The sequence below is a fragment of the Oncorhynchus mykiss genome, chromosome 7 (assembly GCF_057628025.1).
Source record: "Oncorhynchus mykiss isolate SJ-2025 chromosome 7, ASM5762802v1, whole genome shotgun sequence".
Lineage (NCBI taxonomy): Eukaryota > Metazoa > Chordata > Actinopteri > Salmoniformes > Salmonidae > Oncorhynchus > Oncorhynchus mykiss.
Window position 1 is genome coordinate 6,300,001 of NC_143028.1, and position 24,170 is coordinate 6,324,170.

The 24,170-nt window shown below is 49.1% G+C and overlaps 1 protein-coding gene across 7 annotated transcripts in view; it reads right to left on the reverse strand.

Annotated features, from left to right (window-relative positions):
- The window catches only part of LOC110528724 (histone deacetylase 4), a 75,118-nt gene that overhangs the window by 17,407 nt on the left and 33,541 nt on the right, over positions 1-24,170 (reverse strand). For 4 of the 7 annotated variants that reach the window (XM_036982554.2, XM_036982553.2, XM_090240010.1 and 1 more), the window contains 6 exons: positions 21,586-21,860; positions 19,330-19,480; positions 18,069-18,192; positions 14,584-14,702; positions 6,637-6,765; positions 6,225-6,454 (listed from right to left, as the gene is read on the reverse strand). In XM_036982554.2, the coding sequence (XP_036838449.1) occupies positions 6,225-6,454; positions 6,637-6,765; positions 14,584-14,702; positions 18,069-18,192; positions 19,330-19,480; positions 21,586-21,860 (1,028 nt within the window). Of the gene's footprint in view, positions 1-6,224; positions 6,455-6,636; positions 6,766-14,583; positions 14,703-18,068; positions 18,193-19,329; positions 19,481-21,585; positions 21,861-23,580; positions 23,863-24,065; positions 24,159-24,170 lie in introns of those variants that run through there. The other 3 variants (XM_090240011.1, XM_036982555.2, XM_090240012.1) reach the window with 2 other exon arrangements.

Consider the following 24,170-nt stretch of genomic DNA (forward strand, 5'->3'; position numbering starts at 1 on the left):
GAATTCATCTTTAAGGGGTGGTTCCCCCTAAAAAACACAATGTCATATAAGATGAGACAGACAGGGAGAAAAAGAAAGAGAGAAATAAAGAGAGAAATAAAGAGAGAAATAAAGAGAGAAATAAAGAGAGAAATAAAGAGAGAAATAAAGAGAGAAATAAAGAGAGAAATAAAGAGAAATAAAGAGAGAAATAAAGAGAGAAATAAAGAGAGAAATAAAGAGAAATAAAGAGAGAAAGAAAGAGAGAAATAAAGAGAGAAATAAAGAGAAATAAAGAGAGAAATAAAGAGAGAAATAAATAGAGAAATAAAGAGAAATAAAGAGAGAAAGAAAGAGAGAAAGAAAGAGAGAAATAAAGAGAGAAATAAAGAGAGAAATAAAGAGAAATAAAGAGAGGAATAAAGAGAGAAATAAAGAGAGAAATAAAGAGAAATAAAGAGAGAAATAAAGAGAAATAAAGAGAGAAAGAAAGAGAGAAAGAAAGAGAGAAAGAGCATTAGATAAACAAATATCCCGTTCATTTGAAGACGAAGGTACGGCAACTTTTCTTTATCTGTGTAAGGTGTTACAGGTAAGAAAGCCTGTACTTATATTTCTGCCAACCGACCAAGTACTGATTGTGGAATGATGTTTAAAAGTCCCACCACCCCCTCAGTATAAAACATCGCCTTTCATTTTACCGGCTTTGGCATTAAAGCATTCTATTGTTGTCTGACATCAAACTTGTCCTCGTCGATCACAAAGCTTCACAGAAATTATTGTAAAACATTTATTAATAAAATAAATGAGAGAGAGAGAAAAATATGCAATTCTGTTGTTGAGCCGTCCTGCTATTGTCCCCCCCACCACCCGTCATTTAGCCTGGAAGAACCCCCCCCCACCATTTAGCCTGGGAAAACACCCACACACACACTGCCATTTAGCCCGGGAGAACACACACACACACACACACACCCCCCCGCCATTTAGCCCAGGAGAACACACACACACCGCCATTTAGCCCGGGAGAACACACACACACTGCCATTTAGCCAGGGAGAACACACACACACCGCCATTTAGCCCGGGAGAACACACACACACCGCCATTTAGCCCAGGAGAACACACACACACACAGCCATTTAGCCCGGGAGAACACACACACACTCCCCCATTTAGCCCGGGAGAACACACACACACTCCCCCCTCCGCCATTTAGCCCAGGAGAACACACACACACACCGCCATTTAGCCCGGGAGAACACACACACACCGCCATTTAGCCCGGGAGAACACACACACACTGCCATTTAGCCAGGGAGAACACCCCCCCCCGCCATTTAGCCCAGGAGAACACACACACACACACACACCGCCATTTAGCCCGGGAGAACACACACACACCGCCATTTAGCCAGGGAGAACACACACACACCGCCATTTAGCCCAGGAGAACACACACACACACACCGCCATTTAGCCCGGGAGAACACACACACACACACCGCCATTTAGCCCGGGAGAACACACACACACTGCCATTTAGCCCGGGAGAAAACACACACACACACACCACCGCCATTTAGCCCGGGAGAACACACACACACACACCACCATTTAGCCCGGGAGAACACACACACACACACCGCCTTTAGCCCGGGAGAACACACACACACACCGCCATTTAGCCCGGGAGAACACACACCGCCATTTATCCAGGGAGAAAACACACATACCGTCATTTAGCCTGGGAGAACACACACACCGCCATTTAGCCTGGGAGAACACACACACCGCCATTTAGCCCGGGAGAACACACACACACACACACCACCATTTAGCCCGGGAGAACACACACACACACACACACACCGCCATTTAGCCCAGGAGAACACACACACACCGCCATTTAGCCCGGGAGAACACACACACACCGCCATTTAGCCCGGGAGAACACACACACACCGCCATTTAGCCCGGGAGAACACACACACACACACACCGCCATTTAGCCCGGGAGAACACACACACACACACCGCCATTTAGCCCGGGAGAACACACACACACACACCACCATTTAGCCCGGGAGAACACACACACACCGCCATTTAGCCCGGGAGAACACACACACACCGCCATTTAGCCCGGGAGAACACACACACACCACCATTTAGCCCGGGAGAACACACACACGCGCGCACACACCGCCATTTAGCCCGGGAGAACACACACACACTGCCATTTAGCCCGGGAGAACACACACACACACCACCATTTAGCCCGGGAGAACACACACACCGCCTTTAGCCCGGGAGAAAACACACACACACACACACACACACACACACACACACACACAGCGCCATTTAGCCCGGGAAAACACACACCGCCTTTAGCCCGGGAGAAAACACACACACACACACACACACAGCGCCTTTTAGCCCGGGAGAACACACACACCGCCTTTTAGCCTGGGAGAACACACACACACACACACTCCGCCTTTAGCCCGGGAGAACACACACACCGCCTTTAGCCCGGGAGAAAACACACACACACACACACACACACACACACACCGCCATTTAGCCTGGGAGAAAACACACACACACACACACACACCGCCATTTAGCCTGGGAGAAAACACACACACCGCCATTTAACCCGGGAGAAAACACACACACACCGCCTTTTAGCCCGGGAGAAAACACACACACACACACACACACCGCCATTTAGCCTGGGAGAAAACACACACACCGCCATTTAACCAGGGAGAAAACACATACCGCCATTTAACCAGGGAGAACACACACACCGCCATTTAACCAGGGAGAAAACACACACCGCCATTTAACCAGGGAGAAAACACACACCGCCATTTAACCAGGGAGAAAACACACACCGCCATTTAACCAGGGAGAAAACACACATACCGCCATTTAACCAGGGAGAAAACACATACCGCCATTTAACCAGGGAGAAAACACATACCGCCATTTAACCAGGGAGAAAACACATACCGCCATTTAACCAGGGAGAAAACACATACCGCCATTTAACCAGGGAGAAAACACATACCGCCATTTAACCAGGGAGAAAACACATACCGCCATTTAACCAGGGAGAAAACACATACCGCCATTTAACCAGGGAGAACACACACACACCACCATTTAGCCCGGGAGAACACACACACGCGCGCACACACCGCCATTTAGCCCGGGAGAACACACACACACTGCCATTTAGCCCGGGAGAACACACACACACACCACCATTTAGCCCGGGAGAACACACACACCGCCTTTAGCCCGGGAGAAAACACACACACACACACACACACACACACACACAGCGCCATTTAGCCCGGGAAAACACACACCGCCATTTAGCCCGGGAGAACACACACACCGCCTTTTAGCCCGGGAGAACACACACACACACACACTCCGCCTTTAGCCCGGGAGAACACACACACACACCGCCTTTAGCCCGGGAGAAAACACACACACACACACACACACCGCCATTTAGCCTGGGAGAAAACACACACACCGCCATTTAACCAGGGAGAAAACACATACCGCCATTTAACCAGGGAGAACACACACACCGCCATTTAACCAGGGAGAAAACACACACCGCCATTTAACCAGGGACAAAACACACACCGCCATTTAACCAGGGAGAAAACACACACCGCCATTTAACCAGGGAGAAAACACACACCGCCATTTAACCAGGGAGAAAACACACACCGCCATTTAACCAGGGAGAAAACACACACCGCCATTTAACCAGGGAGAAAACACACACCGCCATTTAACCAGGGAGAAAACACACATACCGCCATTTAACCAGGGAGAAAACACATACCGCCATTTAACCAGGGAGAAAACACATACCGCCATTTAACCAGGGAGAAAACACATACCGCCATTTAACCAGGGAGAAAACACACACCGCCATTTAACCAGGGAGAAAACACACACCGCCATTTAACCAGGGAGAAAACACACACCGCCATTTAACCAGGGAGAAAACACACACCGCCATTTAACCAGGGAGAAAACACACACCGCCATTTAACCAGGGAGAAAAGGCCCTGATGTTTAATAATAAATGATGGGTTAACATGCATTTTTAACTTGTAGGCCATCGGTCTTCAGACAAAATAACTGATGGGCAGTTTGAAAGGAGAGAAAGCACGCGATGGTGTGATCACATTGGCTGGTGATGCTAAAATGACAGCAGTATTAGGCTTAATTTTTAGCCAACGACTGATTGGGTTAAATATGAATCAGCTTGTTCAGTTTCTCAGCCTCTCTTTTCCAGATGAGCCAATATGCAAAGCTGTAAGCCGCTCCGCTCATCCTCTTCTCCTGGAGGGGCAAGACTCCGCTCATCCTCTTCTCCTGGAGGGGCAAGACGCTCCGCTCATCCTCTTCTCCTGGAGGGGCAAGACGCTCCGCTCATCCTCTTCTCCTGGAGGGGCAAGACGCTCCGCTCATCCTCTTCTCCTGGAGGGGCAAGACGCTCCGCTCATCCTCTTCTCCTGGAGGGGCAAGACGCTCCGCTCATCCTCTTCTCCTGGAGGGGCAAGACGCTCCGCTCATCCTCTTCTCCTGGAGGGGCAAGACGCTCCGCTCATCCTCTTCTCCTGGAGGGGCAAGCTGCTCCGCTCATCCTCTTCTCCTGGAGGGGCAAGACGCTCCGCTCATCCTCTTCTCCTGGAGGGGCAAGCTGCTCCGCTCATCCTCTTCTCCTGGAGGGGCAAGCTGCTCCGCTCACCCTCTTCTCCTGGAGGGGCAAGCTGCTCCGCTCATCCTCTTCTCCTGGAGGGGCAAGACGCTCCGCTCATCCTCTTCTCCTATTTGGGCATGGTCTCTTCAAATATTACTTTTTGTTATATGACAGCGGTTCCACACGTTCCCGTGACACTGAAGTAGTGTGAAAAATATGATTGATATTTTATTTGGTTATGTTGCATTATGTTCTTACTATAAAATACATGTGTGTTGTCTGTGACCAGTGCAGGGGAATGTAAGTGTGTGGTCTGCTTAATGAACAAAATAAACTATTGATTTTATTTGCATTGCACAGCCATGTTGCCTACAGGTTGTCCATACCAGTAACATACCTCAACTCAAAATAGGCTATTCTATTCTTCTGAAAATACATTTCATTAGCTGCATGTTTCTTAGGACCTGTCTAAACAAATGAATAATGGATTTCTTTGTGGTGTATATTCAATGGATTTATTCAAATACACACTCCCTACTCCCACCCCACACTCCCTACTCCCACCCCACACTCCCTACTCCCACCCCACACTCCCTACTCCCTACTCCCACCCCAAACTCCCTACTCCCACCCCACACTCCCTACTCCCTACTCCCACCCCACACTCCCTACTCCCTACTCCCACCCCACACTCCCTACTCCCACCCCACACTCCCTACTCCCTACTCCCACCCCACACTCCCTACTCCCACCCCACACTCCCTACTCCCACCCCACACTCCCTACTCCCACCCCACACTCCCTACTCCCACCCCACACTCCCTACTCCCACCCCACACTCCCACCCCACACTCCCTACTCCCACCCCACACTCCCTACTCCCACTCGTCAATGGTGCCGGCATGCGCACAGGATACATAAACAGGCTTATGCAGGCAAAAATGTGGTTAAAATGGGACTGTTTGAAAAGGGGTCCTATAAGCATTGCCCTTTTTTTCACAGATAAATCCTGTGTGACCACAGAGGGAGACCGACCAACACACACAGGGAGACAGAGAGACAGATATATATATATAGATAGAGAGAGATAGAGAGAGAGTGACCAACACACACAGGGAGACAGAGAGACATATATATATAGATAGAGAGAGATAGAGAGAGAGAGACCAACACACACAGGGAGACAGAGAGACATATATATATATATATAGAGAGATACAGAGAGAGAGAGAGACCGACCAACACACACAAGGAGACAGAGAGACATATATATATAGATAGAGAGATACAGAGAGAGAGAGACCGACCAACACACACAGGGAGAAAGAGAGACACATATATATATATATATATATATATATATATATATATATATATATATATATATATATATAGAGAGAGAGAGAGAGAGAGAGAGAGAGAGAGAGAGAGAGAGATACAAAGAGAGAGAAGGAGAGAAGAAAAGAGGAGAAACAATATATCAACAGAGAGCCTTACATTGGAAGCAGAGGTGGCCGTGGCGGGCAGACCTAGGGTGATGTTGGGGAGGGAGGGGGACGTGTACAGAGACAGCTGGCTGAGTTCACCACCACACAACCGCTGAGCCAGGGACACATCAATGCTGTTGGAGACTGCCACAGTGACGCCGTTCTCATTGGGGATGTTGCTGATGCTGTTGTTGTTAGGAGAGCTGGGGCCGGATCCAGGAGCGCTGTTACACGCTGAATCTAGAGAATGTATTCATGTCATGACTGTTCCACACCAAGTCTACAGCTACAGTACAACATGAACTTAATACAACCAGTCAGTTAGTCATCTCTTCCATGTTAAATCTACTACACAGCTCTGTTGTGTGCGAGGTCTGAACCTCCTGGCCGTTCCTCTCCACAGCGCTGAGTGTGTGTCCTACCTGCCATATCCAGTGAGCGTTTCTTGGCGGTTGTGATCGGGCTGTCTTTACGCCTCAGTAGGGGGCTGCTCCGTCGCTCGCTCACCTTCTGCTTCAGACGAGAACGTAGCTTCAGGTTGGGCTCAGAGGCTACAAGGCAGACACACACAGAAAGAGAGAGAGCACAGATATGACCAACACAACCCAGGCTTGTAACAGAGGCTAAGACTCAAGAGAGGCCCATGGTTCTGATACGGCTCTGTCATACCGTATCCCTGCAACTTGAACCGCAGTAAACAGAAACCACAGTTTTGTTGAGGCAAACAGTTCTCGAGGTTAAACAGGGTCCATTTTATCTAACCAACGACTAAGTTACGCAACCTGCTGTTCACCATCATGGAGGTGGATGAGGTACGTTTCCTCCCCATTACAATGTACTGAGCGTTGGGAAAATCTGCGCCAGCCACATCAACAAGGAAATGAGAGTGTAGAGGGGAATGAACTGATTTCTGGGAGCGACGTTGCCAATTACAGCAGGCTTTGTCAGTGTGCATTCAAATGGAGAGAATTTAGAAAGACAAGGACGGAGAGAGGGAATGCAATGTCATGACTACCATGTTCTGAAATGATGCTAATGTTCTGTTTACACGGCACGGACAATCAGGGCCCTCTGTGGGGACACTGCTAACCAATAGAAGTCCAGTACTAATTATCCAGCCAGGGCGCTATTTCAGGCCTTTTGGAAAAACTAAGGACACAAAGCAGGAGGGGAACAAGAGCCCCCTCTCTCTCTCCACTGCTCCCTCCATCCTTGTTTTTATTCACACGTTTGTTTCTCTCCGTTTAACAAGTGACAGACTAATGATGCAGGCGCTAGTTTCATAATTCAAAGGTGGCCGCGGACCGCGCCACTACGGGAAAAAGTCCGGGGGGGGGTCAAACAATCATGTAAGGCACTACTGAATGGATGGCATGACACACGTCTGGTCAAATGTAATGGTCTCCCATCTGAGAACAGACAAAAGAGGAACATGGATTGATTCATTCAGAGCCCACCTTTTCAACCTATTAAGCCTGTACACAGGCGGGAATTGGCCTATATGAATAGGGTCAAATTGAAATGTTTCTGACAGAAGAAATATGAATTGCATGTGCATAACCATGGCAGCAATTGAAAGGGAATACTTTTCGCAGCATTTTTCAGGAAAGAAAATCTAAAAATACTCTGGACACATTCAGTAACATAAGAATACTGCTGGAAAATGTGGGGTAGGTGGAGAAAACAAACTAATGTCAAGGGTTGAAGTGAGAGGACTGACCGGTGTCTCCAAGTGTTTATGATATGGAAATGTGAAGCAGATGTGTGGTTTGCTTGTATGACATATTAAAGCAGTAATGGTGCTATGGTCACATGACATGGAGAGAGGTCGTAGGCCACGCACACCACCGAGTTTGGATTCGAAAGACCAGCGCTTATGCAGAAAATACCTCATCACTAATGTAAAGTATGGTGGTGGATCTTTGATGTTTTGGGGCTGTTTTGCTTTCCACTGGTCCTGTGGGCCCTTGTTAAGGTCAACGGCATCATGAACTTTAACAGGTACCAGGACATTTGTGTCGACAACAATCTTTTTTATAATAAAGCACCTTGCTTGAAACACAGCCCTGCATCCCCACCATTACAGTTATTTAAGCAGTCAGAAAAACGGCCCATTATTAAGTTGCAATCTGGATCAGATGGGCATCATTTGAAAGCTCCTTCCATTGTCAAAATGACAAGCTAAGCTGTAAAATACAATCTTAGAGACACAGAGAGTAAATGTGGTGAGCATAGAATGGAGTCCCGAGCGTGTTCCACGGCTAACTTTCTTCACAATTCGACAAGCATCTGTTCAAAACAACCCAGGGTATGATGCCATGTCATTGTTGGAACTGTACATAAAAACATGTGATCAGAAACGGTGAACCTGTAAATGAAATAACTTCTATAATATGGACATGTGAAGTGCACATTAGCATGTGGTTTGCTTGTATGACATCAAAGCGGTATTTATTATAATCTTCAAAGTCTCATCTTTCAGAACAGAGTCCCTCTCTTCATTTACAACATTCCCCTCACTCAGACTACAAAACATTAGCGAAAGAAGCTCAGTTAGCGTGAGGGATGGGGGCATCTTCTTGTCGCCCCTGGTACTCCCATTTAGAAGGCACGTCAGCTGAATCCCATTCAGCGCTAGAAAGCAGAGACCCTGCGCTCTGATGTTATCTATAGCAGTTTACTGTACAGCCGCTGAATTCCAATTTAAGCGTTTATCAGTGACCAAATCTGCTATTTTCATACCGTATAGGGCAGGGGTATTCAACTCTTAACTTCACTAGGGTAGGGGGCAGCATTTGGAATTTTGGATGAAAAGCGTGCCCAAATTAAACTGCCTGCTACTCAGGCCCAGAAGATAGGATATGCATATAATTAGTAGATTTGGATAGAAAACTCTAAAGTTTCCAAACTGTTAAAATAATGTCTGTGTGGCCTCCCTGGTGGCGCAGTGGTTAAGGGCGCTGTACTGCAGCGCCAGCTGTGCCACCAGAGACTCTGGGTTCACGCCCAGGCTCTGTCGTAACCGGCTGCGACCGGGAGGTCTGTGGGGCGACGCACAATTGGCCTAGCGTCGTCCGGGTTAGGGAGGGTTTGGCCGGTAGGGATATACTTGTCTCAAATACTTTCAACCTTCGTCTCTCCAGAGCCCGACGGGAGTTGTAGCGATGAGACGAGATAGTAGCTAAAAAAAAAACAATTGGATACCACGAAATTGGGGAGAAAAAGGGGTAAAATTATAATTCATTTTTTATAATGTCTGTGAGTATAACAGAACTGATATGGCAGGAGGAAACCCGAGGAAAATCCAACCAGGAAGTACTATTATTTTGAAAGGCTGTTTTTCCATTGAAAGCCTATCCACCATACAAAGACTTAGGACCCAGTTCACGAGCTCTGTGCCTTCATCTACATGTGACCAGTCTTTAGGCACTGTTTCAGGCTTTTACTCTGAAAAATGAGGGAGATACAGCACTTTCAATCAGCGGCCAGTGGAAATTTCCATTCATCAGCCATGCGCTCTGATCGGGAACGCGCCTTTCTTGTTTCTCCTTTCCTATTGACGAAGATTTTGTCCGGTTGAAATATTGATTATTTATGACAAAAACAACCGGAAACATAGTTTGGCATGTTTCTACTAACTTTTATTGTACTTTAAAAAAAAACTTTGTCTGGACTTAGTGCACGCGCCTTAAGCATTCGGATTACTGGAGAAAACACGCAAATAAAAAGGAGGTATTTGGTCATAAAGAGGGACATTATCGAACAAAACAAAAATGTATTGTTTAACATGGAGACCTGGGAGTGCCACCAGATGAAGATCAAAGGTAAGTAATTCATTTGAATGCTATTTCTGACTTTTGTGACACTCTCCTTGGCTGGAAAATGGCTGTATGGGATTCTGTGGCTAGATGCAGACCTAGCATAATCGTATGGTGTGCTTTCGCGGTAAAGCCTTTTTGAAATCGGACACTGGTTGGATTTACAAGAAGTTTATCTTTAAAATGGTGGATAATACTTGTATGTTTGAGGAATTTTAATTATGGGATTTCTGTTGTTTTGAATTTGTCGTCCTGCAATTTCACTGGCTGTTGTCCAGGTGAGACGCTAGCATCCCACTTGTACCAGAGAGGTTAACCTGCGAGGTCCTGAACCTGCTGGCTTTCTGTTCTACCTGATCATTTTTAAAAACACAGTGAAACAGGCTTTCGAGGTCCAGAGTTGAGTTTGAAGGGTATAGGGGCTGTGAGCTTAAAGCGTTACCTAGCTACCATACAGTGTGAAGGGTTACCTAGCTACCATGTTGGGGTCATCATGTGGGGTCCCGGCCCGCCTATCAACTAGCCTCCGTATGCTTCCATGTAAAGGCTGGCCTAGATAACCGGATGAACTTACAGCCTTGCTAATTGCTAGATGGTTTTAACACCATGTTGGCTGAATGGACAGAAACAGGGGTTAATGTACTTGTTAACAGTGAGTGTCCCATTGATGAAAGTTGGAACCACATTGTGATATAAAGCCTGTCTACAAACCCCTATATATGCCAGACAGTGAGAGACAGTGTTATGCATGTCAAATCTTTGGGGGGAGGGGTGTGCGGAGATGTAGGGTCATAATCAAATCTGCAATTCACTGTTTACCGCCGTCTAAATCACACACAAAAATTGCGAAGCTAGCATGAACACCTAGATGAATTCAACTAAACAATATATTTTTTTAAATTTACAAATTTAAAAAACGCAACAGTGATTTAAAAGCTAATTTTCAGCCCCCACATTTATGTAGAAGCAATGAAATAAGAAGCTCTTCTAACGGTGCCCAACCTAGAATTAACATACGTAAACCCCACAAAACTGACAATATCTCCCTGCATTGCTTCACGAACTTCCATGTTATTGAGAAAGGCATGTTCTGTAAAAAGTTGGTTCAGTTTGAGGTATACTAGCTAGAGTAAATGTTTTTTTAATCCAAAGTCACTAATGGTGAAATTGCTAGCATGTCGCTGCTAACACAGCATGTTGCTAGCACAGCATGTCGCTAACACAGCATGTCGCTAACACAGCATGTCGCTAACACAGCATGTCGCTAACACAGCATGTCGGCCTCAATGTTCTGAAGAGGCTTCCGCTCCTAGTCTAATTGTCCTTCATGCCCACCACTGTTAAAGAACTGCAGGTAAAGGTAAAAGTAATTCCCTAAACTCTCCTCCTCCCCCTCTCATCTGTCCTATTCTCCAACCTTCTCTTTTCTAAACTCTCCTCCTCCCTCTCTCATCTGTCCTATTCTCCAACCTTCTCTTTTCTAAACTCTCCTCCTCCCTCTCTCATCTGTCCTATTCTCCAACCTTCTCTTTTCTAAACTCTCCTCCTCCCCCTCTCATCTGTCCTATTCTCCAATCTTCTCTTTTCTAAACTCTCCTCCTCCCTCCCTCATCTGTCCTATTCTCCAACCTTCTCTTTTCTAAACTCTGCTCCTCCCCCTCTCATCTGTCCTATTCTCCAACCTTCTCTTTTCTAAACTCTGCTCCTCCCTCCCTCATCTGTCCTATTCTCCAACCTTCTCTTTTCTAAACTCTCCTCCTCCCTCTCTCACCTGTCCTATTCTCCAACTTTCTCTTTTCTAAACTCTGCTGCCCCCCCTCTCATCTGTCCTATTCTCCAACCTTCTCTTTTCTAAACTCTCCTCCTCCCCCTCTCATCTGTCCTATTCTCCAACCTTCTCTTTTATAAACTCTCCTCCTCCCTCCCTCATCTGTCCTATTCTCCAACCTTCTCTTTTCTAAAATCTCTCTCCTCCTGTGGAATGTGGCCAGTGTCAACTGTGGTCTATGTGTAGCCTTGAGGCTTTTCTCCTCTTCTACCTTCCTCTTTCCCCACACTCCCCCTGTTCTACTCCCCTCGGACTCTCTCCTCCCGTCTCTTCTCTCTCAGTCTGGGTGGAATGTGGTCTCAGTGGCCAGTGTCAACTGCGGTGTATCTGCAGCTTGAGTCAGCCTTGGGGCTAGAGTCAACATGGCCGTGCTCTGTTCATACAGGCCCAGCCCGCTAAGTGAATAATTATACTGGAAGACCACCGCTTCACAGCCCGGCCGCACCATTTTAGTTTCCACTTCGTCTACTGTCAGTAGAGTACACCTCTCTAAACTATAGAAAGGTTTTTTGTTGTTCACTCTGGGACTTTTCATGATGTATGATTTAGAAATGATGAAAACTTTGGCAAGGTGATAAAAGGTCTGTCACATATTACAGTTCAATCCCCCGTCGGTACAGTAGGACATGCCAGAATAACAATGGATGTTCAGAACGTTTTAGGTGGTAAAGATAGTCAATATTAATATCAGCAGTTCATCTAGAACTCAAATAACGTATAGCTTCTCAGTGCTGCTTTGCTGAAGTGAACCTCATAACCCCCCCTCACAGCTTTACAGTACCTCTCAGAGCCCTGGGGATTCCATTGAGGGGGCAGCAGAACCCCTGACAGCCTAATTTGGGATTGATTAATGGTGGGAGGCTCTAATACTATCTAAATGAGGGGAGGTGTGAGCCCACAGAGAGCCTACTGGACAGTCCTCTAGCAGAGCAAGGTGTGAGCCCACAGAGAGCCTACAGGACAGTCCTCTAGCAGAGCAAGGTGTGAGCCCAGAGAGCCTACAGGACAGTCCTCTAGTAGAGCAAGGTGTGAGCCCACAGAGAGCCTACTGGACAGTCCTCTAGCAGAGCAAGGTGTGAGCCTGCAGAGAGCCTACAGGACAGTCCTCTAGTAGAGCAAGGTGTGTGCCCACAGAGAGCCTACAAGAAAGTCCTCTGGCAGAGCAAGGTGTGAGCCCAGAGAGCCTACAGGACAGTCCTCTAGCAGAGCAAGGTGTGAGCCCACAGAGAGCCTACAGGACAGTCCTCTAGCAGAGCAAGGTGTGAGCCCACAGAGAGCCTACAGGACAGTCCTCTAGCAGAGCAAGGTGTGAGCCCAGAGAGCCTACTGGACAGTCCTCTAGCAGAGCAAGGTGTGAGCCCACAGAGAGCCTACAGGACAGTCCTCTAGCAGAGCAAGGTGTGAGCCCAGAGAGCCTACAGGACAGTCCTCTAGTAGAGCAAGGTGTGAGCCCACAGAGAGCCTACTGGACAGTCCTCTAGCAGAGCAAGGTGTGAGCCTGCAGAGAGCCTACAGGACAGTCCTCTAGTAGAGCAAGGTGTGTGCCCACAGAGAGCCTACAAGAAAGTCCTCTGGCAGAGCAAGGTGTGAGCCCAGAGAGCCTACAGGACAGTCCTCTAGCAGAGCAAGGTGTGAGCCCACAGAGAGCCTACAGGACAGTCCTCTAGCAGAGCAAGGTGTGAGCCCACAGAGAGCCTACAGGACAGTCCTCTAGCAGAGCAAGGTGTGAGCCCAGAGAGCCTACAGGACAGTCCTCTAGCAGAGCAAGGTGTGAGCCCACAGAGAGCCTACAAGAAAGTCCTCTGGCAGAGCAAGGTGTGAGCCCAGAGAGCCTACAGGACAGTCCTCTAGCAGAGCAAGGTGTGAGCCCACAGAGAGCCTATAGGACAGTCCTCTAGCAGAGCAAGGTGTGAGCCCACAGAGAGCCTACAGGACTGTCCTCCAGCAGAGCAAGGTGTGAGCCTGCAGTGAGCCTACAGGACAGTCCTCTAGCAGAGCAAGGTGTGAGCCCACAGAGAGCCTACAGGACAGTCCTCTAGCAGAGCAAGGTGTGAGCCCACAGAGAGCCTACAAGACAGTCATCTAGCAGAGCAAGGTGTGAGCCCACAGAGAGCCTACAGGATAGTCATCTAGCAGAGCAAGGTGTGAGCCCACAGAGAGCCTACAAGACAGTCATCTAGCAGAGCAAGGTGTGAGCCCACAGAGAGCCTACAGGACAGTCCTCTAGTAGAGCAAGGTGTGAGCCCACAGAGAGCCTACAAGAAAGTCCTCTGGCAGAGCAAGGTGTGAGCCCACAGAGCCTACAGGACAGTCCTCTAGCAGAGCAAGGTGTGAGCCCACAGAGAGCCTATAGGACAGTCCTCTAGCAGAGCAAGGTGTGAGCCCACAGAGAGCCTACAGGACTGTCCTCCAGCAGAGCAAGGTGTGAGCCTGCAGTGAGCCTACAGGACAGTCCTCTAGCAGAGCAAGGTGTGAGCCCACAGAGAGCCTACAGGACAGTCCTCTAGCAGAGCAAGGTGTGAGCCTGCAGAGAGCCTACAGGACAGTCCTCTAGCAGAGCAAGGTGTGAGCCCACAGAGAGCCTACAGGACAGTCATCTAGCAGAGCAAGGTGTGAGCCCACAGAGAGCCTACAAGACAGTCATCTAGCAGAGCAAGGTGTGAGCCCACAGAGAGCCTACAGGACAGTCCTCTAGCAGAGCAAGGTGTGTGTGTGTTTAGTACCTGTCTTGCGGAGGGGGAAGTCGTCTCTAGCGTTGTAGATGCCCAGGACAGGGTGGTTGTAGGTACCCATACCAGTCTGAGGAGGAGAGCTCTGGTCCAGGGAAGTGTGCTGAGTTTTCCTGCAACACACACACAGACACAGACACAGAGAGAAACCATCAGATACTTCATTTGTTTTTAAACCTTTATTTAACTAGGCAAGTCAGTTAAAGAACAAATTCTTATTTACAATGACGGCCTACCGGGGAACAATGGGTTAACTGCCTTGCTTAGGGGCAGAACAACAGATTTTTACCTCGTCAGCTCTGGGATTCGATCTTGCAACCTTTCGGCTAGTCCAACACCCTAACCACTAAGCTACCTCATCACACAACACTGCGGTGGATGGTGTCTCAATAGTCTAAAGCCATGACCTCACTCAGGATTACAGGATAGGGTGTGTCTCAATAGTCTAAAACTGTGCCTCAGTAGTGGGTCGATCAGGCTGAGGTACAGGCTGAGGAGATTGGTCCCAGTCAGCCTGGGCTGGAAGATGGGCAGAGCAGAGCTGATGTCTGTCTATTGAAGTTAGCCACTGCTACAGATCAACACTGATCTCAGGCAGTAAGGTAAGCTGTGCTGGTCTAGGTCCAAACCCATGTTCTGGTCTAGTGAACACACTCTGTGGTGCATATACCTCCCCTCTCTACCTCTCTTCTGGTCTGAACGACTGGCAGCTTTAAAGTGCTGGGAGACTCTTTACATATATATAGAGAGAGAGAGCGAGAGCAAGAGAGGGAGGGACAGTCCTGATAACACTGACTCTATACTCCACTGGGTCATTATGGTAGTAGTGGAGAAGTGGTTTACTGTATGTGTGTGATGAGTGCTGGATGATTTTACTAAGACAATTGCAAAACAGTGATCACACAGTTTCTACCAACGACTTCTATAAGCGCGTTATAAAACATGAACACACACACACACAGCACCTAATACTGAGTACACAGACCACAGCTGGACGTGGGTTCACACAGCACCTAATACTGAGTACACAGACCACAGCTGGACGTGGGTTCACACAGCACCTAACACTGAACACACAGACCACAGCTGGACGTGGGTTCACACAACACCTAACACTGAGTACACAGACTTCAGCTGGACGTGGGTTCACACAGCACCTAATACTGAGTACACAGACCACAGCTGGACGTGGGTACACAGCTCCTAATACTGAGTACACAGACCACAGCTGGACGTGGGTACACACAGCACCTAATACTGAGTACACAGACCACAGCTGGACGTGGGTTCACACAGCACCTAATACTGAGTACACAGACCACAGCTGGACGTGGGTTCACACAGCACCTAATACTGAGTACACAGACCACAGCTGGACATGGGTTCAGACAGCACCTAACACTGAGTACACAGACCACAGCTGGACGTGGGTTCACACAGCACCTAATACTGAGTACACAGACCACAGCTGGACGTGGGTTCACACAGCACCTAATACTGAGTACACAGACCACAGCTGGACGTGGGTTCACACAGCACCTAATACTGAGTACACAGACCACAGCTGGACGTGGGTTCACACAGCACCTAATACTGAGTACACAGACCACAGCTGGACGTGGGTTCACACAGACCACAGCTGGACGTGGGTTCACACAGCACCTAAAACTGAACACACAGACCACAGCTGGATGCGGATTCACACAGACCACAGCTGGACGTGGGTTCACACAGCACCTAATGTTGAACACAGACCACAGCTGGACGTGGGTTCACACAGCACCTAATACTGAACACACAGACCACAGCTGAACGTGGGTTCACACAGCACCCAATACTGAGTACCCAGACCACAGCTGGATGTGGGTTCACACAGCACCTAATACTGAGCACATAGACCACAGCTGGACGTGGGTTCACACAGCACCTAATACTGAGTACACAGACCACAGCTGAACGTGGGTTCACACAGCACCTAATACTGAGTACACAGACCACAGCTGGACGTGGGTTCACACAGCACCTAATACTGAGTACACAGACCACAGCTGGACGTGGGTTCACACAGCACCTAATACTGAGTACACAGACCACAGCTGGACGTGGGTTCACACAGCACCTAATACTGAGTACACAGACCACAGCTGGACGTGGGTTCACACAGACCACAGCTGGACGTGGGTTCACACAGCACCTAAAACTGAACACACAGACCACAGCTGGATGCGGATTCACACAGACCACAGCTGGACGTGGGTTCACACAGCACCTAATGTTGAACACAGACCACAGCTGGACGTGGATTCACACAGACCACAGCTGGACGTGGGTTCACACAGCACCTAAAACTGAACACACAGACCACAGCTGGATGCGGATTCACACAGACCACAGCTGGACGTGGGTTCACACAGCACCTAATGTTGAACACAGACCACAGCTGGACGTGGATTCACACAGACCACAGCTGGACGTGGGTTCACACAGCACCTAATACTGAACACACAGACCACAGCTGAACGTGGGTTCACACAGCACCCAATACTGAGTACCCAGACCACAGCTGGATGTGGGTTCACACAGCACCTAATACTGAGCACATAGACCACAGCTGGACGTGGGTTCACACAGCACCTAATACTGAGTACACAGACCACAGCTGAACGTGGGTTCACACAGCACCTAATACTGAGTACACAGACCACAGCTGGACGTGGGTTCACACAGCACCTAATACTGAGTACACAGACCACAGCTGGACGTGGGTTCACACAGCACCTAATACTGAGTACACAGACCACAGCTGGACGTGGGTTCACACAGCACCTAATACTGAGTACACAGACCACAGCTGGACGTGGGTTCACACAGACCACAGCTGGACGTGGGTTCACACAGACCACAGCTGGACGTGGGTTCACACAGCACCTAAAACTGAACACACAGACCACAGCTGGATGCGGATTCACACAGACCACAGCTGGACGTGGGTTCACACAGCACCTAATATTGAACACAGACCACAGCTGGACGTGGATTCACACAGACCACAGCTGGACGTGGGTTCACACAGCACCTAATACTGAACACACAGACCACAGCTGAACGTGGGTTCACACAGCACCCAATACTGAGTACCCAGACCACAGCTGGATGTGGGTTCACACAGCACCTAATACTGAGCACATAGACCACAGCTGGACGTGGGTTCACACAGCACCTAATACTGAACACACAGACCACAGCTGGACGTGGGTTCACACAGCACCCAATACTGAGTACCCAGACCACAGCTGGACGTGGGTTCACACAGCACCTAATACTGAGTACACAGACCACAGCTGGACGTGGGTTCACACAGCACCTAATACTGAACAGACAGACCCCAGCTGGACGTGGGTTCCACGGCTCGATAATAAACACTCAAGGCTGAGGACCAAATAGGACAGGAGTGTGTGTGTGTGTGAGACAGTACTCACCCGTACCAGTAGCGGGGGTCGTTGGGCAACCCCCCGTGGTTGAGACTCCTCTGGGCCAGAGCCTTCTTCTTGTTCAGCACAAACTCCTGCAGTCGCATCTTCACCTCCGTACTGGCCACTGCACCTGAGAGGGGGTACATGGTACCTGGGTAAGAAGACACTCCAGCCTCCGGCTCTGCAGATAGGACAGATCACTCACACCCAATTCCTGGCCTTAAGGCCCTTCACATAGATCAAGAAGGAAAGGATAGACTTGAGCAATATGCTAGCAGAGTGAGGGAGAGGTTAAAGGGCGTCACTGAAGGTAGGAGTGAGCTCTGATTACTAGGAGATATCTATCACAGACTCTCATTGATATGATGGGCTATTCAAACGGTCACATTTCCAATTCCCAAAGTTGTGCAACACACTGCCCTCTGTAATTATTGGGGCAATTAAGTATTTTCTCTTATTTTGTCTCTATACTCCAGAAGTTTGAATTTGAAATCAAACAATGTCTATGAGGTTAAAGTGCAATAATTAAGTCAACTTTAATTATTTGAGGGTATTTTCATCCATATCGCGTGAAACGTTGTCGTTATAATTGGTGATTGTGCAGAGGGAAGATGAGGATCGAGACAAACAGAATCAGAGAGACAGAGAGACAGAGAGACAGAGAGACAGAGAGACAGAGAGACAGAGAGACAGAGAGAGAGAGAGAGAGAGAGAGAGAGACCCCTCAGCTCTAGACTACTGAGGGTTGTATCAGACCAATCTCCTCCAGGGCAGCTGCCGTTGTCATCCATCCTGTCTGGTGACCCTGTGTGTGTGTTTAGCCCATCCATACCACTAGATAATTAATGAGCCAGTGGCCTTGTGGTGTTGAGGCCAGCCCTCTACCTGTAGCCTGCTGCCTGTCTCTCTCAACACCTCTCCACTGACAGAGAGCAGGCAGCGCGGCAGCACCACACAAGCCCATCCACTCTAGAATAGAGGGATGACCAGAATGGAGGTTGGTTGGGTGTGAGAGAGAGATCTACACTGCCCTCCGTAACTACTGCAACAGTGAAGCTTTGTTTCTTCTTTTGGCTCTATACTTCAGAAGTTTGGATTTGAAATCAGCCAATGACAATAGAGCTTAAAGTGTAGACAGTCCGCTTTCATTTGAGGATATTTTCGTCCACATCAGGTGAACCGTTAAGAAATTACAGCACTTTTTGTACATAGTGGCCCCATTTTAGTTCTACTAGTAATATGATAATGTATTGTTCCAGCTGCTTACTCTCCTGTCCTCTCTCCTTGTTCTTCAGCAGCAGTAGTTTCTGTTCTCTCTGGTGTTTCTCCAGTTCCTGCTCCAGACGGTGCTTCTCCATCTTCCTCTGGTGCTCCAACAGCTCCTGCTGATGTTTCAGGGCCAGGAGCTCCTGCTGGTGCTGCATGGAGGGGAACACAACGTTACTACAACATCCTGGGCCAGGAGCTCCTGCTGGTGCTGCATGAGGGGAACACAACGTTACTACAACGTTACTACAACATCCTGGGCCAGGAGCTCCTGCTGGTGCTGCATGAGGGGAACACAACGTTACTACAACGTTACTACAACATCCAGAGCCAGGAGCTCCTGCGATAACGTTATGTTACTACAATGTTACAGTAACCGTACTATAATGTTAATTCAATGTTGGTACAACACCCTGCTGTTGGTTCTGGAGCCAGGAGCCAATGCTGATTTCTACCTCCCTTCTCTCTCCTTGCCCTGCAGGTCTGGTCTCTCGCAGCTATCCCCCATTCCTGACACGTTAACCCAAGACCCAAGTGAACATGCTAGCTTGGTCACCTCACACGATCACAACACATCTATTCAGCCTCAGCCCAATCACTGTCCATGCAAATGTTCCCGGCATGTTTACAGGAGCCAGACCTCTCCAGTCAATACGTGAATAACCTTTCCTCTCTACGTACCATGGACCCTCTACATCACGACCAAACTGAACCATTAGATCCACACACACACACACACACACACACACACACACACACACACTCTCTCCTTAGTAGAGTGCCCAACTCCAATATTTGATTGGCCGTATTTTGTGGGGGATGTTTGTTATTGCCTTGGATGTGTTAAATAAGCGCCTGCTAGCGTGGACATGCAGCCGTGCTCACCGTCAAGGGAAGGTGACTGGAACAAGAGTCCTGCTGATGGATACATTCATATGGGAGGTGAGGAGGTGCGTGACAGAAGAGCAGCAGGCAGGCACGGTATGGTTTTGGACAGGTCCCAAACTTTCCCCCTTTCAATATTCAAGGGCAGATGGAAGGGAGTGCTTTAAGTTTGGAATCCAGCCTTTGGTGCATTTAAGGGGAGACACCTTAACCTAAAGAGTTCTTTAGAGGTATACAGGGAAAACAACAAGATTCCATGTCTTCCTCTTTCCAATCCACCAGTGTCTGTCTCCTACTTTCTTTCACACTCCTTGACCTGTCTTGGTGATAGGCAGGTGTGTGTGTGCTGCAGGTCTCGGTGTGTGTGCTGCAGGTCTCGGTGTGTGTGCTGCAGGTCTTGGTGTGTGTGCTGCAGGTCTCGGTGTGTGTGCTGCAGGTCACGGTGTGTGTGTGTACAGGCTCTGAATGGGGCTGATTGAGCCTGGGCCTCCCTGCCTTGGCTTTGCGTCACTCTCTGCTACCTGAGTGGTCTTCCAGCACCACCACAGGCCAAAGGAGCCCTTGTGCTGTTAGCACTGTACTGGGATCGGCCCTCAGCCCTTCAATCTGCAGAATCTGGGTCACTTACAGGCCCAAACACTGACCCAAAGAGCAGGGCAAATATCATAGGGCTTCTGGAGAGGAGCCTTGCAGCCTCTCCCTCCCTCTCCCACTCACTCACCCTCCCTCCCTCCCTCTCCCACTCACCCTCCCTCTCCCACTCACTCACTCACTCACCCTCTCCCACTCACTCACCCTCTCTCCCTCCCTCCTTCTCCCACTCAACCACCCTCCTCACTCCCTCTCCCACTCAACCACCCTCCTCCCTCCCTCCCTCCCCCACTCACCCACCCCCCCCCCTCCCCCACTCACCCTCCCTCCCTCTCCCCTCCCCTCCCTCTCACCCTCCCTCCCTCCTTCACTCACCCTCCCTCCCTCACTCCCCCTGTCCCACCCTCTCCCACCCTCTCCCACTCACCCTCCCTCCCTCCCTCACCCACTCACCCTCCCTCCCTCTCCCACTCACCCTCCCTCTCCCACTCACCCTCCCTCCCTCTCCCACTCACCCTCCCTCTCCCACTCACTCACTCGCTCTTTCACCCTCCCTCCCTCCCTCTCCCACTCACTCATCCTCCCTCCCTCTCCCACTCAACCACGCTCCTCCCTCCTTCCCCCACTCACCCTCCCTCCCTCCCTCACCCTCCCTCCCTCCCTCCCTCACCCTCCCTCCCTCCCTCCCCCCCTCACCCTCCCTCCCCCCCTCACCCTCCCTCCCTCCCTCCCTCCCCCCCTCACCCTCCCTCCCTCCCCCCCTCACTCCTTCACTCTCCACCTTAACATGTTCCTGTAGCTGGGCTTCATGCTGGCGGTTGAGCTGCTCATGTTGCCTCTGGAACTCAGCGATGAGGTGCTGTCTCTGAATCTGTTGTTTCTGTTTCAGGGACAGGAGCTCCTGCTGCAGCTGCTGCTCTCTGGCCTGGGCTGCAGACGCCTGGGCTGCAGAAGGAGACATGGACAGCTGCTGCTGGTGATGGTGCTGGTCAATGCGTAGGTCCATGGGGATGGCAGCCGGGGGCAGACGCAGGGGCAGGGCAGAGTTAATGTCCACTAGAGAGAGGAACAGAGAGACAGAATGGTAGTCCATGCATATTGAATAATGAAAAAGACTAAACGATGTGACCCAAGTAGATAATAAAATAAAAACAGCCATCACATTCTGTGCACACACACACACACTCAGCATCCTTATCAGCACAGAGAGCCCCTTCACAGTACTGTCCATCTGGCCCTGATAAGTCAAACATGAAGTCTAGCGCTCCTCTCACAAAGACTGCATTGACCTGTGGCGTGGTGGTGGAGACTTCGGCCCTGGCCAACCACCCCCAGAACGCACTGCTACAGGAAGGCCTCCAATCGCACGGCTTCCTCCCCATTAAATCTGAATAAATAGTCGCGATTGGACGATTATTTATCTACAAGTTTTCCCAACAGCGTGCCAGACAGCCAGATATGTTTGCTTGAAACTCTGTCTTAATCGTGTTAGGCTAACACCCACACTAGGTGCAGCACACACAGTCACACACACACAACACACACTAAAGGCAGACACAGTCTCTGGGTTTATCAGATGAATGAGTACGGTTACACACACACAACACACACTAAAGGCAGACACAGTCTCTGGGTTTATCAGATGAATGAGTACGGTTACACACACACAACACACACTAAAGGCAGACACAGTCTCTGGGTTTATCAGATGAATGAGTACGGTTACACGCACACAATAATAGTGAATAGTCAGATCACGTCGACATGCTTTTCAAGAAGAACCATTTCCATAATAATCCTGTTTACATGGACACATCTGAAATCAGGCTACCTGATGGGACTTGGCTATACGCAGAAAAATGGCCAATCAAAACTAACGTTTTACCACAGCGATCATGTTCCTTTTGGGAAGCATTTGAGTTGGGACATATACAGTTGGTATGTGAAACCTATTTTGAAGATGCTGTATGTAAGTTTTCCCCTAACTCACTAACCTTGTGCTGCTGGTGCTAGGTGGGACAAACGCATATCAAATACACCGCTCAAACTCCAATTAGGGTGTTAACGTGTCCTAGCAATTTGAAAGATCGCTCAGAAAACCAGGTGTTTTAATCGCCGTGTGCCTACTTCGATTTTGACCTCATGCCCATTAAGAGAAGCAGAATAAGGCGTTTACATGACTCATCCCATACTCAGTCTTCTAATCAGTTTAATATTGAATTAGAAGTGTTCATGTAAACGTACTTAGTGATGCTGCACAAACCAATATGTATATTTTCTCTCTCTACCCCAATTCTTTGCCCTCCTCCCTAAGGACCCCTCCCACACACAGTCAAGCACAGCATTCCAAGACCAACGACTGGCGCTGCTGTCCCGTGCAGAGAGAGACACACACAAACACACTCACTCGATACAAACACACACAACCATAATGTCCTAGCTCTGAAACACATGCTGCAGCCACTGACTGGTACTGCCTGTGATCACCTCATTGACTATACCACTCTGTGTACACAACACTAACCAACAAGCAGAGAGAAAGAGAACGTAACAGAGAGGAATAGTTTGAGAGAGAGGAGAGAAGGAAAGAAAGAAAGAGAGACAGAGAAAGACAGAGAGAGAGACAGAGAGAAAGAGAGAGAGACAGAGAGAGAGAGAGAGAGAGCGAGAGAGAGACAGAGAGACAGAGAGAGACAGAGACAGAGAGAGACAGAGACAGAGAGAGGAACTACTTTCAGAGAAGCAATGTGTAATAGAACATATATAATTGACATACCCATCAGCGCTGTAGTGAGCATGGCGATAAACGCTCTCCTCTCTTCTCTTTCCCCCCTCCTATCGTTTCCTCCTCTACAGCTCGTCTCTGCCGTGTGTAAGGATCTATTTAGCTTTAGTGGTGCTGCTCTTTATATTTCTGTCAGTCTCTGTCCTCCTCTCCTTTCCTCAGTTCTCTGTTCTGCTTTCTCAACACTCCTGCTCCCTCGCTAGCTACCTCTCTCTGTGTCCCTCCTCTGTCTTTACCCATCTGTGTCCCTCCCCTCTCCCACTTCCCTCTTTTTACCAGTCTGTGTCCCTCCCCTCTCCCTCTTTTTACCAGTCTGTGTCCCTCCCCTCTCCCTCTTTTTACCAGTCTGTGTCCCTCCCCTCTCCCTCTTTTTACCAGTCTGTGTCCCTCCCCTCTCCCTCTTTTTACCAGTCTGTGTCCCTCCCCTCTCCCTCTTTTTACCAGTCTCTGTGTCCCTCCCCTCTCCCTCTTTTTACCAGTCTCTGTGCCCTCCTTCCTCTCTCTGTGCTGGTGACATCACAGGGCAGTCGTAGGCCTGCTGTCTGTTTATTCTGCTGCTCCTCCATTTCCTGGAACCGACG